This window comes from Numida meleagris, chromosome 2 (genome assembly GCF_002078875.1).
Source record: "Numida meleagris isolate 19003 breed g44 Domestic line chromosome 2, NumMel1.0, whole genome shotgun sequence".
Lineage (NCBI taxonomy): Eukaryota > Metazoa > Chordata > Aves > Galliformes > Numididae > Numida > Numida meleagris.
In genome coordinates this window covers 136,870,347-136,882,927 of record NC_034410.1, presented here as the reverse complement: position 1 = coordinate 136,882,927, position 12,581 = coordinate 136,870,347, and the positions used below count along the sequence as shown (strand labels likewise).

General features: G+C 41.7%; 1 protein-coding gene across 11 annotated transcripts in view; it reads left to right on the top strand.

The window, feature by feature from the left end:
- The window catches only part of MTSS1 (MTSS1, I-BAR domain containing), a 119,532-nt gene that overhangs the window by 93,209 nt on the left and 13,742 nt on the right, over window positions 1-12,581 (top strand). For 7 of the 11 annotated variants that reach the window (XM_021385676.1, XM_021385669.1, XM_021385668.1 and 4 more), the window contains 5 exons: window positions 1,894-1,905; window positions 6,892-7,049; window positions 8,533-8,640; window positions 9,574-9,671; window positions 11,642-11,852. In XM_021385676.1, coding sequence (XP_021241351.1) covers window positions 1,894-1,905; window positions 6,892-7,049; window positions 8,533-8,640; window positions 9,574-9,671; window positions 11,642-11,852 — 587 coding nt within the window. The remainder of the gene's footprint in view (window positions 1-1,893; window positions 1,906-6,891; window positions 7,050-8,532; window positions 8,641-9,573; window positions 9,672-11,641; window positions 11,853-12,581) is intronic. The other 4 variants (XM_021385678.1, XM_021385672.1, XM_021385675.1 and 1 more) reach the window with 2 other exon arrangements.

Sequence of the window (12,581 nt, the reverse complement as noted above, 5' to 3'; positions counted from 1 at the left end):
GAGTCGAGGCCTCAGAAGTGGATGCATAGCAGCTAGAAGCTGTTGAAGCTGTATTGAATTCAGAGGAGAGAGCAGCTGTGGCTCTGCATGTAACCATTTTGGAAGGTTAACAAAATGCATGATTTCTAGTTTCTTTTTTTAAAAAAAGTGTTTAGCTCAGATGACTAACTTAAAATATAATAAATGCATGGGTAAAATGTAGAGTGCATGTTGGCTTTGTTCTCCGTGTTTCTTTCACCTTGGACAGGAATGATAACTGGGCAGGTTTCACTTCTGCTGTTACGGCAGAAGGTGTGTCTGGTAGGTTTCATTTTCAGGTTCTTCATGTCATCCGGATTGCAAGCTTTGAGAAAAATGTTTAAATCCAAGGGGATTTATGAAAAGGAATTTTATAAAATGAATAACAATAAAAGAACAAGGTTAATATAGCATGTATGAAGGTAAAGACTGAGTTTTGTCTCTAAATTACAGTACATCACTACCTCGTGTCCTGAGTATCCAAAGCAACAGCGTGTTCTTCTGAGTTACTCAGCGGCTTTTGAAAGTATTCTTACCAGAGCTCTAATGAGAGAGTAGAAGATGATTATTAATGTAATACTGTCAAAAGTGCTTTTTATTCTCCCTCCTCCCTATTAGCAAAGGTGACGTGTTTGTGCTGTTAGTCTTTGCAGCTGTTTTGGTGTTACATTCTGGTCTTTATAATGTTGTTATGCTGTTCTCAAGGATGATTGCGCAAACCCTGTGACTCTTAACTAAAAACCATGAAGCTCTTCAACATAACTGAGGAGCATCTTGGTTCCTAAAGCAAACACTGACTTTCCCATTTGAGCACTTTGCGCTCTGTCTGCATTACACTTGCCCTGTCTGGAGCAGCACCCTTGGGAGGGAGAGCTCCACAGACCAGACACTGTCTCCATCGGGACATGGCCTTATTTCCCTCAACTGGTGGAGTGGGGTGTGGTGCCTGCAGTGAGAGCAGGAGGACAGCTAGCGTGCACTGTGGGGTTGGAGGATAGCGCTCAGAAGGAGAGAAAACAGTGAGCAAACTATCCTTGTTGTTGCAGGGAAAGAAATCCTGTGTGGATGAGGCCATCGGGCCCGAAGGGGTTTTCTGTTAGTTTGCTTTTACTCCCCTCGCCCTGCCCAGTCTTACAATGCAAGCTCCACTTCATAAAAATGCAATGAAGAAAAATCAGTGTCCAGAGTTGTTTCTTTGACTCTTTATTTTCATTCCTTGAGTTTCAAATGCCACTTGACAGTTCCCATCTTTTTGACAGCGGGCCAGGCTTATTGCAAAACTTTGTATATATTGTTTTTCAATTAAAATTGTGTTATGCTTAATCTTTTTGATGTTCGTCCACATTGCATCAGCAATTAGTTTTTCATTTCATTAACAATCTGTTAACGTAATTGCTGTAGAGAACATCAAGAAGCACTGTGGTGACTAATGCAGCACCATCTCGAGTTTTGCAAGTTGCCAGGTTCCACGTGAGGGTTTGTGCTTTGCTCCCCTTCATGGCCTGACCAGTGTTTGACAGCTGCCTGTGTTGTGCCCTTCTGCTGAAGCACGGGTTGCCATGTTCTCACTCAAGAAATCTGCAAGCTAAACAAAGTTCCTAAACTGATTTAAATCTCTTAAAATAAAACTGTACGATAAATAACCGGGAGTTGAATTTACAGCAGCTCATCAGGAAGCAAAGCTAATGCGTTTCTCTTTATCAGCAACGGAAGAAGTCAAAATAGTCTAGCCCAAACGGCTCGCTCTCTTGTCTTGGAGCTGATGATAATGTCTGAACTCTAGGATTGCCGGTATACCAGTTTGACTTTTTTTATTTTCCTTTCTGTGTCAATTTTGTGTCCTGCAATTTCTCACCATGCGCACCCGCCTGACAGCTGAGGCTCTGGGTAAGTCTGTGCCATGCTGTAACCCTGGTGGCTGGTTTATTGTAGCCCTTGCTGTGGCCTCTTTATGGTGTCTGGTCTCCACTAACTGCCTAGACTTTAATTTCTAATGAAATTGAAATAATGCCTAATCTTAACAACCAAACCTTCCTTTGATTTGTTTCTTCTTTTGGCATTTAATTGGAATGCTGTAAAAGAAGACAATCAGAAAGGGGTTATCGTGGACTGATGAGTCATATCATAGTTGTGAGAGAAGTTAAATGGAATAGACGTGTCATCAAGGTGATGTTCAAATAATTGAATATCTTATTGCCAATACGACTTTTAAAGTCTAGAGCTTAAAGTCCTTACTGTTGTTTTTTTTTTTTGTAAACCTGTGATCCAAGTCCCCTATTTTTCCTGAAAATCGCATGCACCTTTCTTAACTGATAGATAAGAAATGACATAAAACTTCATGCTAGGGAAGGGGTGGAAATCAGCCTCACAATTGTTTCCTCCTCTGCTGCTTGATCACATCTCAAATCGTTTACGTTGGGGTGCTGTTTCAGTTTTTGTATTGCAAATTTTATGTGGTTGCCTTGAGATTCTCTTGCAAATGAAACTTGGTGCTTCTGAATCTGGGAGATGAAAGTCATACCTCCACTTGAAGGCACAATTATGTAGATATTTAACACTGCCCTTGGAGAAGCCTGGCTTGATTTGATCAGGAGACTCAAGCGAGATGACTCCGTGGGCTTCTGGAGCTGGGCACTGCTGCCTGCTGCTTGCACCCTCCCTTGAAACCGCACGTTGTGTTTTCCCTGGTTTGTAATTCAGCCTGCAAGTTTCCTTTGGTAACTTGGAACTTCTCTTTAAAGGTACAGCTTAGCACTTTTGAACATTAGCAGCTCATTGGGAACTCCAGTAGCCACTGGAGAGATTCGGGTGCTCTGGATCTAACTGCAGCAGTGAGGTTTTCCACCTGTCTGCGTAAGGATGCAGAATTCTTAGGCTTGCAGTCTAGATCCAAGTTAGTGTACATGTGGGGCTTACTGTGCAGGACTTAGAGGGGTTGTTCTGCCTGGCAGATGAAGCAGGTACGCTCCTGTGATGTGGGGATGAATGATTTGAGCCTGTTCTGGTTTGCACTGGTACTGGTGCACCCAGCATTTTGTGGGATAGTGTAAATTCTGTCACCCTGCAAAATGTCCATTCTGAATATTGAGGTTCTCTGCAGACACCTGGAAGATGTGTGAGGGAGCGGTCTTCTAGGTGAGAACATAGAAAATAATAATTGTACCAGTATTTACTGTATTATCTACTCCATCAGTAGCAGCATTAACTTTAACGCTCAGATTTGCACTGAGAGCATTAAAAAACAACAACAACTCTGTTCTCCTTTGTTGTTGCTGACAGTTTTGCTAGTTTAAGTTGTCTTAAAAAGTATAAGTATGAAATAGGGTTGAAAATTAGCTTTACCTTTTTTCTTCTGCCTAATACCTTTTACTGAAGTTCTTTTCAAATAAGGGTTGTTTAAGAAGCTGCATGGGGCCTTTAGCAATGGTTTGCAGAGAGCACTAAAACTGACCTTTTAAAGCATGTCGCTCCTTTACAGCTCTTGCTCATCATGCTAATGATGTGAAGCAGCTGCTCTGGAGGTAACATATTAGGACTGTCTTTGGAGCAGCAGTGGATCCCTGTTAATAATGAAGAGAAGCAGTTCACTTTCTGCAGCTCAGTGGCTGTTAGTTACCTGTGTCAAACCATGAGTCACGGTACTTTCCTTCCTGTTAGGATGGAAGTCAGTCCACAACTTCTGATCCTGCATTTCCGTTCCTCTCTACAACTCCCATTTGGGAGAGGGGGAATGTGAATTTCTCCTCCCTTTTCAGACTGTTGACTCGTTATCCTGAGTGTACGTGGGTGCATTCTGCAGAGCCCTCCTGCCATCGTGCTCATTTCTAGCTGACTGCAGATCAGACCTGTTGCTACCCTTGACATTTTGACCATTCCTAATGCTGGTTGGTTTTGGTGAGTCATTCCAACCTGTCTCCAGGAGGTCCTACACCTCATTTCAGGTGCACCTGTCCTGCTGCTGAATGTTGACATTGCTCTGGAACTGTTCTCTGTCATTATGGTAATTGTATCGGTTTGGGAATGTTTCCAGATGGGTAACCTATAGCCCATTGAATGTGGGCTGGAGAGAATAATTGATTGCTGATGTAGCTGATGAAAGTGTGCCTCATGTCCACAGGCAGAAATAGCACCACTGGTTGTCACAGGCACCGCAGTCAAATGACCTTCCCCTCACATTCAAAGGGCAAAAAACGCATTGCTTTCCGGTGCTCCACCTTCCCTTCTGAGATAAGTGATGGACTCAGACTTAAGGAGACCTGAGGTGGGAGAGGGGCAGAGCGCTGCTGGCCCTCACGTCCTTGGTGTCCTCTAGGTGTAGTTGTGCTGTTGAGGGGCTCTGATCTAGGCTGCTTAGCAAGAAAACTGATTACACTGGGCAGAGATGTCATCTCTCAAATTCCTGAGCTGCCTGAGTGCTGTGGGAGGCAGCTGGAGATGCAGAGAGTGGGAAGAGTTATGCCTGATTTCAAAAGGCTTGCTAGATTGATGACTGCATTATGGAGCTTTCAAAAGATGTTAATAAAGCTTTCCTGTACCTAAAAAATGAATTGCATGGATACATCAAGAAAGAGATGTAAACATCTGACTTCAGAGCCTCATCCCAGTGATTCACCTAAGCTTGTTTCCTGCTCTGAATTATACCCCACAGCCTAAGCGCTCACACTGACTACGCAGGTGCCTAAGAGCCCTCCTTAAAAGTAGCTGTGAGGAGATGGTGTGTCTGTCAGCTTCCTGACTCGTGTGCAGGAATAAACAGGAAACTTCACAGGGGTACGGAGGATGTTGGGAAGTTATTTTATATACATATAAACATACATACTTAGGTACATATACAAACACACATGGCAGAAGTGCACAGCTTGATCATTATTCTAATAACAGTGTTGAATTCAGTGGGTTGCAAATGTGTAAATGAGGTTTATTTTTGCCCTGTGATTTGGGTGCTCTGTTGCTTTGTGCCAAGACATGGCGCTCTGTGGGGTCCAAGTAAATTACCCAAATTCACTCTATTTGAACCCATTTTGTCGATGGAGTCTAGTTGCTTTCTGAGTGTGTACATTCTCACCTGTGTGGTCAAATGCAAATTAAGGTTCTGAGCATTAATGTAACTCTGAGTTTCATAAAGAATTTGAAAGAACAGCTCCAGAGAAGTAGAGTGTTTAATCATTGCTTCTGATTGCAGAGAAGAGTATGAGAGAGGGCCCAAAATGTGCAAAACAGTCTTTAGTCAGAAGGGCCCTATTTGTTTCCTAAGGATGACAGGTGAGAAGGCCCAGGAGTTTTAGAGACCTACTCAATTCTTTTCTAAATTGTTTCTTATATATGCTAACTTTGAGATGGGAAGCAGATAACTACAACGTCAGAGTATGTTATTTTTAAAGTTAGTTACTTCCTAACTGATCCTGTGACCCCGCTGCACCAGTCAGGGAGATCTAGGGGACTGGGTACTGGGTGTTTGTGCTGGCACTTTGGTACCAGGTGGCTGTGGTGGTGGCCATGCTGGCATTGCTCTGTGCACAGTTCTTGAAGACGTATCTCGAGCTCTGTGCATGGCTATCTGGGCTATGTCTACCTCTGAACAGAGGAAATTTGGACGTGTCCAGTCTGTAAGGCTTCTAATGCAGCATGACTCTCTTTGCTTCCATTCCTGCTGTCTTTCTTGCTGCTCTGTCTGCGTGGCAGTGCTGAGGAGCTGACGACTTCACCTCTCTATGGAGTAGTGAATCAATACATAGGATGATAAGGCAAAGGTTTTCCTTTGTAACCCTGACCATGAGTCATCTACACTGTGTACTACACACATCAAGAGACTTCTTCTCTTCTCATGCTTACAGTTTTAAATCGTCCGTGCACAATGGTTATTGTCCATAAGAATTGATTTTGGGAAGCTGTAACTTGCCCACCACTTTAAAATGTTGTTTTCCTGGTATTTAGCAACAGTGGAATGGAAGTGTACCTGGCATAGGTAATTGGCATGTGTTGTTAGTTCTAGGAGGTTTGTGACAAGTTTGCACAACTGAGGTTCTTTAAAACATTTATTGGTGTAAGCTGCGTGAAAAGATCTTGTGACTACAGCTGTGTTGGTGCAGTAATACAGTGGCTGAGCAGCAGCTCTTCCTTGCTAGGGGAGTGAATTTTTGGCATGCTGCAGAGCAAGGGGTTGATGCAGAGCAAGGTGCTTACCTGTCTCAGAAGGTTTTAGCATTATGAGTTGACTGTAATAAACATAGTGAAGCTTTTTGATTGTGAAACATCAGATTATTATTTTTTTCATAGGCAAATACGGATGTTACTGAACATTAGCATGTGTTTGAGATGTTGATAGTTTTTTGGGTTTGGGCTTTGGCATGAGGAAAGCTGTTTTATCAGTTGCTTATGTAAAGCACTTGAATCCAGTGATCAGTGGCATGTTTCTAACATCATCTCATCTAGAAGGTACATTCACTCATTTAGTGGCTCCACAAATTGTCACTAGGACCTTGCGAAGCAGAAAAGTAGGAAGGAAGGGAAATGTACCTGAGGTTGGTAATTAATACCATCCCAATTAGTAAGATGTTGGTTTTCAGCAAGGATGATATGAAGGGTTTCTTCAGCGAACACTTTGAGGAAGTCCTTACATTAAATGATGTCTTTGGCCTGTTGATCTTTTGAATTGAGCTGGGTTTCTATTCTGTGCAAAACAGAAAAAGGTGCTGTGAAATACTTAGTTTAACTGGGGAAGAAACCTTACTAATTTAATTTATGGGAAAATGCTGGTTGAGACTTGAATTGTGAAAGCAAAATCTGGCAGCAGTGCTCACTGAAAATAAGTTATTCCCCTATGTAGATCCACAGTTATGACAAAACGTGTTCTTGATTGTTTCCTGCATACAGGACGGGGTGACATTCAGCCCCAGCTGGATAGTGCTCTGCAAGATGTCAATGATAAGTACTTGCTGCTTGAAGAAACTGAGAAGCAAGCTGTCAGAAAAGCTCTGATCGAGGAGCGTGGTCGATTCTGTACTTTCATCTCGATGCTGCGGCCTGTGATAGTAAGAGCTCTCCATTTAAAGTTGGTACAATACACAAATGGAATATGTCCAGTAGCCTCTAGAAAGATTAGCTCAGTTTATCTTTGGAATGAATTTTTAGAGTTACAGAGACTAGCTAAAGTTCAACCTGTGTCTCTGGCTAGCAAATGGTGGGAGCTGGGCACTCATTTGTAAGCACATAGAGTAATTCAACAACTGGAAGTACTGGATGCCTTAAAGAAAACTAATGGGGAAACAGTGGGCACAAAGACTTAGTGGAGCTTGAGTTCCTTCTGCATGTGAACTTGAGACATTGACAATGAACAGATTTTTTCCACTGCTTTTTTTTCTCCTCATCACATTTTAATATAAGCCTTCCTTATTCCTACTCCAGTACTAGCTCTGATAAATGTTTTAAGACTTCCCCTGTGCTTATAGTGATGTTATCTGACAGATTGCAGCCTGCTTTCATGCAGTTTTCTGGCAGCTCTTTTCCTCCTACGTGACAGCTTTTTCAGTTCATTGAAAAGGTTTCAGTGTTTTTCCTGATCTCGGGTTGTCTGAAGCCCAGCAATGAATCGTTTGTGGCTTGCTGCAAGGATGATGCATTTCTGAAGGGCCTTCAGTGTATTAGGAAAATTTTGTTCCTAGTGCTTGTTTACAAAGAGCATCAGTCTCAACAGAAGACCGTGGGGAGAGAGGTAGAAAGGTGATACCTGAACAGGTGGAGGTCAGTTGCAGACTGAGGACCTGGGTGTAACTACTAGAGTAGCAACAGCAATACTGTGGTAATTTATAGTGCCGGAATTATCTGAATTAGCTGTTGATATATCTTGAACTAGGCTGAATCGATGGTAATGATCCACACTTGTACGGTGCCTACATCACAAAGATTCCAAAAGCTAGCAAAAGCACGAGTTCAGTTCCTATTTATAAGTTTGAAGTTAAAGGTCCATTAGTGAGTATACAAAGAGGAATTAAAACTAATCCGGATGCCACAGAAATGGCACTCTCTTTCTGGAAATGTCACAAAAAGAAAGCTGAGGTATATCTCACAGATGAGAGAGAGGATTTCTGGGCCTCGCAACTTAGAGCAGTCTTAAAGGAGTCATAGAATCATTGGAGTTGGAAGGGCCCTTAAAGGCCATCTAATCCAACCCCTCTGCAATGAACATGGACACCTGCAGCTAGAAGAGGTGCTCAGAGCCCTGTCCAGCCTCACCTTGAATGTCTCCAAGGACAGGGCATCCTTCACCGCTCTGGGCAACTTGTGCCAGTGCCTCACTATCTTTATTGTAAAAAAAACTTTATATCCAGTCTAAATCATAAAATGGTACATGAATGTTTCTAGCTCTGTTTGATAAGCAGTGATTGCTTAATGGATAAGAAAGAAGCAGCTCCAGAGGACATTCCTGCAGTCATCAGGAAAAAAGAAATGCATTATGTTGTGGGGTGGATTTTTAAAACCAAGGCTGTGATTAGACTTGTTCTTTTGTCTTTTCAGGAAGAAGAAATATCAATGCTGGGAGAAATAACCCATTTACAGACCATATCAGATGACTTGAAAAGTCTCACCATGGATCCACACAAGTTGCCATCTTCAAGTGAACAGGTTAGCATGGAAAATTCTTTTATTTTTAGCTTGTAACTTCTTTGTGTGTTGTGAGAAATACTGAGTACTAGCATTTAGTGGCTTAACATTACATTGTGTAGATCCTTCACTCCAGCAAGGTCGCTTTTAACATTAAGCAACTTTTAAAAAATTGATTTTGAAGTACCAGCCAAGTGCTCCTGAACTGTTTGGTGAGACCAGTGTGAAGTGGTAGTTAGCAAAAATACATGAAAATGCATGAAATGCCCAGTTTCTGCTGAGGGTACTTGAATGGGTGATACATCCTCACCCTACACTTGAACATCCTTGACTACATGTGATTACAAGATTGCTGAGATGAGATGTCTTGATGGAGTCTAACGTTTGAACATTATTACATGCTGTCATTAAAATGCATAGAAAAATGTGTGTTGTTAAATGACTCCAAGAAGGATCTTTTAATTTAGCCCTGCTGAACAAAGTTTTCTTGTCATACCTTAAAAGCCTTATCACTGACCTAGAAGTGTAAAGGATGGAAGCTCTGCTGCTGGTGAATGTTGGATCTTCACTTTTTTTTTGTGGGTTTTTAAATGCTAAAGCTATTGCACTTGGTTTTTTTTTTTTGAGAGAGAGAGAAAAAGAAAACCAGTAGCCTATGATATGGATAAAATGAAACTCCAGTTTACTTTTTGAAGATTTTTTCTGTTCAAATCTGAACTTTCCTTTTGTGATAGCAGTTCTAGTGTTAAAGAACGGTAGTTTCTGGAAACCCAGAGAGTTGGCTGTCCTCTGTGAGACCTGTAACATGCACAGTGTAATTCTAGCAGAAAAATAGGTCATTTGGTACTGGAAGGTTGCAGTGGGGACAAATGCTGTGTGAACAACAGGTGGTTTCTGCTAACAGAGGAAAAAAAGATTTCCATGTCCTTGATGCTATTGATTATCTTTCATCAGGTAATTTTAGATTTGAAAGGTTCTGATTACAGCTGGTCTTACCAGACTCCTCCATCCTCTCCCAGTACCACCATGTCCAGAAAATCTAGTGTTTGCAGGTAAGTAGACTGGTAATACTTAATTTTAACCTGTTTGGGGGCAAAGAGAGGCAAGTTCAGACTGTGGTATGGATTTGTATTCATACTTAAATAACAACTCTTAATGCAATCAGTTTCTCATGGTCTTTATCCATGTAAGTACGTGACTGGGAATATTAAAAAGGATGGGCATCACTGAACAACTTTCAAGCTCAAGACAACTTGATGATGCTTTTGATCCAGTTCTCTTGAAACCATTTCAGATCAAAGAGCAAACTGTACTAATCTAAGCTCTGAGATTGTTCGTTCATAATTTCCTTTTCTGTTTTTCATGTGATGACTTCCTAGATTATTCTAAGTAGCTGTTACTAATCAGTAAGTTAACTGTTTAAAAAGGAAAAACATTCTTGGCAATTACGCTGTCAGTCTGGTAGAGGGGAATGCTTTTTGGATACAAGTTTTTTTTTTTTTACTGTTTAATGCTGTCTAATGCTGTCCTGAAATATGTTGAAACACTGGGTTCTGTCTATGCTTTCTCTGTAAAACTGTTTTCTCTCATGAAACAGTTTATTAGCATGCTGCCCCTGTACCTAGTGTCTACATTTACTCTTTCCTTTTATTGAAAAGGAAGACATCCTGTTGTGTATTCTGCTCTAACACCTTTGTAGCCGCTCTCAAACGATTACCTTTTAGTTTGCTTTATGAATAATGTACTACAGGTTCCCTGTGTATGCAAAGTTACCAATAGCATGTCAGAGCAAGTGAACACGACTTCTTTTATGTATCTACTTGTCTCTGCATGCAGATATATATAAAAAAATCCTTCAGTACTTTTATATATATATGAAATCTTGCATATTTAGAGCAATGAGCACAGGCTTATAGATGCAATATCCTGAAGCTATAAAAGAAAATGGCTGAAAATCCATCATCTGTTCCTAATCGACCTAATTTTGTATAGTAAAACCTGTATGGGTACTACTGCGTATGGGTAAAATACAGCAGAGCTCCTCTTCCTATGCTGGTAGCTGACTTGTCCATCTTAGGTGTACGTGGAATTTGTGAACGGGTGGCGCAGTGCTGACCCATGTATATTTTAGAGCCATCTCTTTAGCTAGACAGTGGACGCCTGCCAGTAAAGATAGGAATATGCCTTCAGATTTATGTATCCTGCTAGTCCTGCTTAGCCACCCCAGCAGGAAACTTGAACTGCTCCCATGTTTTGACTGGCATGTCATTGCTGTTGTTCATGAATACTGAAGATTAAAAATCAGTCTCCTTGGTTGAAATGTTTTATTTTTGATGTCTTCTTTTTAAAATGGATATTAGTTTGGAATATTAATTCTCTGATGGTCTTTCTTAAAGCTGCATACCTGGAGACAGGACTTCACTGAATAAGCCATCACATGCTTTTTTTCCTGGTAGAAAGCATCCATGTGAGAGTAACTTGTCTCAGACACTCTGAATATAAGGTTTTGGTAATGCTGTCAAAAATCTCGTATACTGGCCGCTGACTGACCCGAAAACTGCATGTCAGGATGCAGACTTGTAAATGAACCATGATGCCTTTGGACCCTCTGCTAGAGATCTCTCTGAAAATTTAGTCCCTGGTGCAGTAGAGGAGAGCTGTCAGCAAGCTTCTTTGCACATAAGTGTAAATGCCAGAGGGCACGTATCACCCCCTTCATCCATAATCTAACTCGAACTGCTAGTGGTTACAGAATGCTGTTTAAGTGAAATTCCAGGTAAAATGCCATTTTCTCTCTGGTCACGAGGGATACTGCAGCTGCTTATGGTTCTTTACTGATATATATGTGCATATATATATATATTTAAATTTATTTTGTCAACATTTTTTCTTTTCCGGTTTATGCTTCCTGTTGCTAGAGACATGTGGAATGTTAATTGTACTGTATATGGGTCTCTCCCCACCCCACCCTTGTGTCTTTTCCTCTCCCCTTTCCTTTCTCTGTTCCTTTTGTCTCTCACAGCAGTCTGAACAGCGTTAACAGTAGTGATTCCCGGTCCAGTGGCTCGCACTCGCACTCACCTAGTTCACACTATCGCTATCGCAGCTCCAATCTGCCTCAGCAGGCACCCATGAGGCTGTCCAGTGTGTCCTCCCATGATTCTGGATTCATGTCCCAGGATGCTTTCCAGTCCAAATCGCCATCCCCTATGCCACCAGAAGCACCTAACCAGGTACGTGCAAGCATGAGAACAAAAAATACTGAGTGTGAGCTGGACTCTGTCGCTTGGCTCACCTTTCACAAAAGGATATGATGTAATTTTGGGGTACCTTGAAGTCAGATTAATCCCTGAGGGTAAGGTTTGTCTGACCGCACTTCATCCATCTAAAAGTTGGGCCTCTGTTTGGAGTGATTATGTCCTGCTGTTGCAGCTGGCAGTGAAGGAAGGGATGAGTCACTCTCAGGGGATGTGGTTTTTGCTCTGGCCCTGAAGGGAGCCTGGATGCCTAACTTTCAGATGGGCACAGAGGAGAGGGAGTAGCAAATCCCACTCTGCAGGAAGGAGTAAATACTCACTTTACCCACTGAGGTTACCAGTTAATATCCTACGCTGATTGCAACTTGTTAGTATCTGATGGCTGTTTGTTGTTTAATGGACTAATATTAGTGCCAGAACAGCCTTCTGACAGCCGTTGCATTGATACTGGTGGCTTTGGCAGCAAGAATACTATTTTTATTCCCACGAAAAGGACCCCTACAAAGGGCCTGGAATGCTCAATGTCAAAATATCACTAGCAACATCATAGGAGGCTTCAGTTTTGTCATTTATTAAGTCATCCCTTTCTGTGGATAGGCTTACGTTTTCTAAGTAGCTCTCCCAGTGAAATTTTTAGGGTATCAACATCAGCACTGGTTCATTCGGGCTTGGAGCGTATTCTCGAGGGAAACTCAACATTTTTTT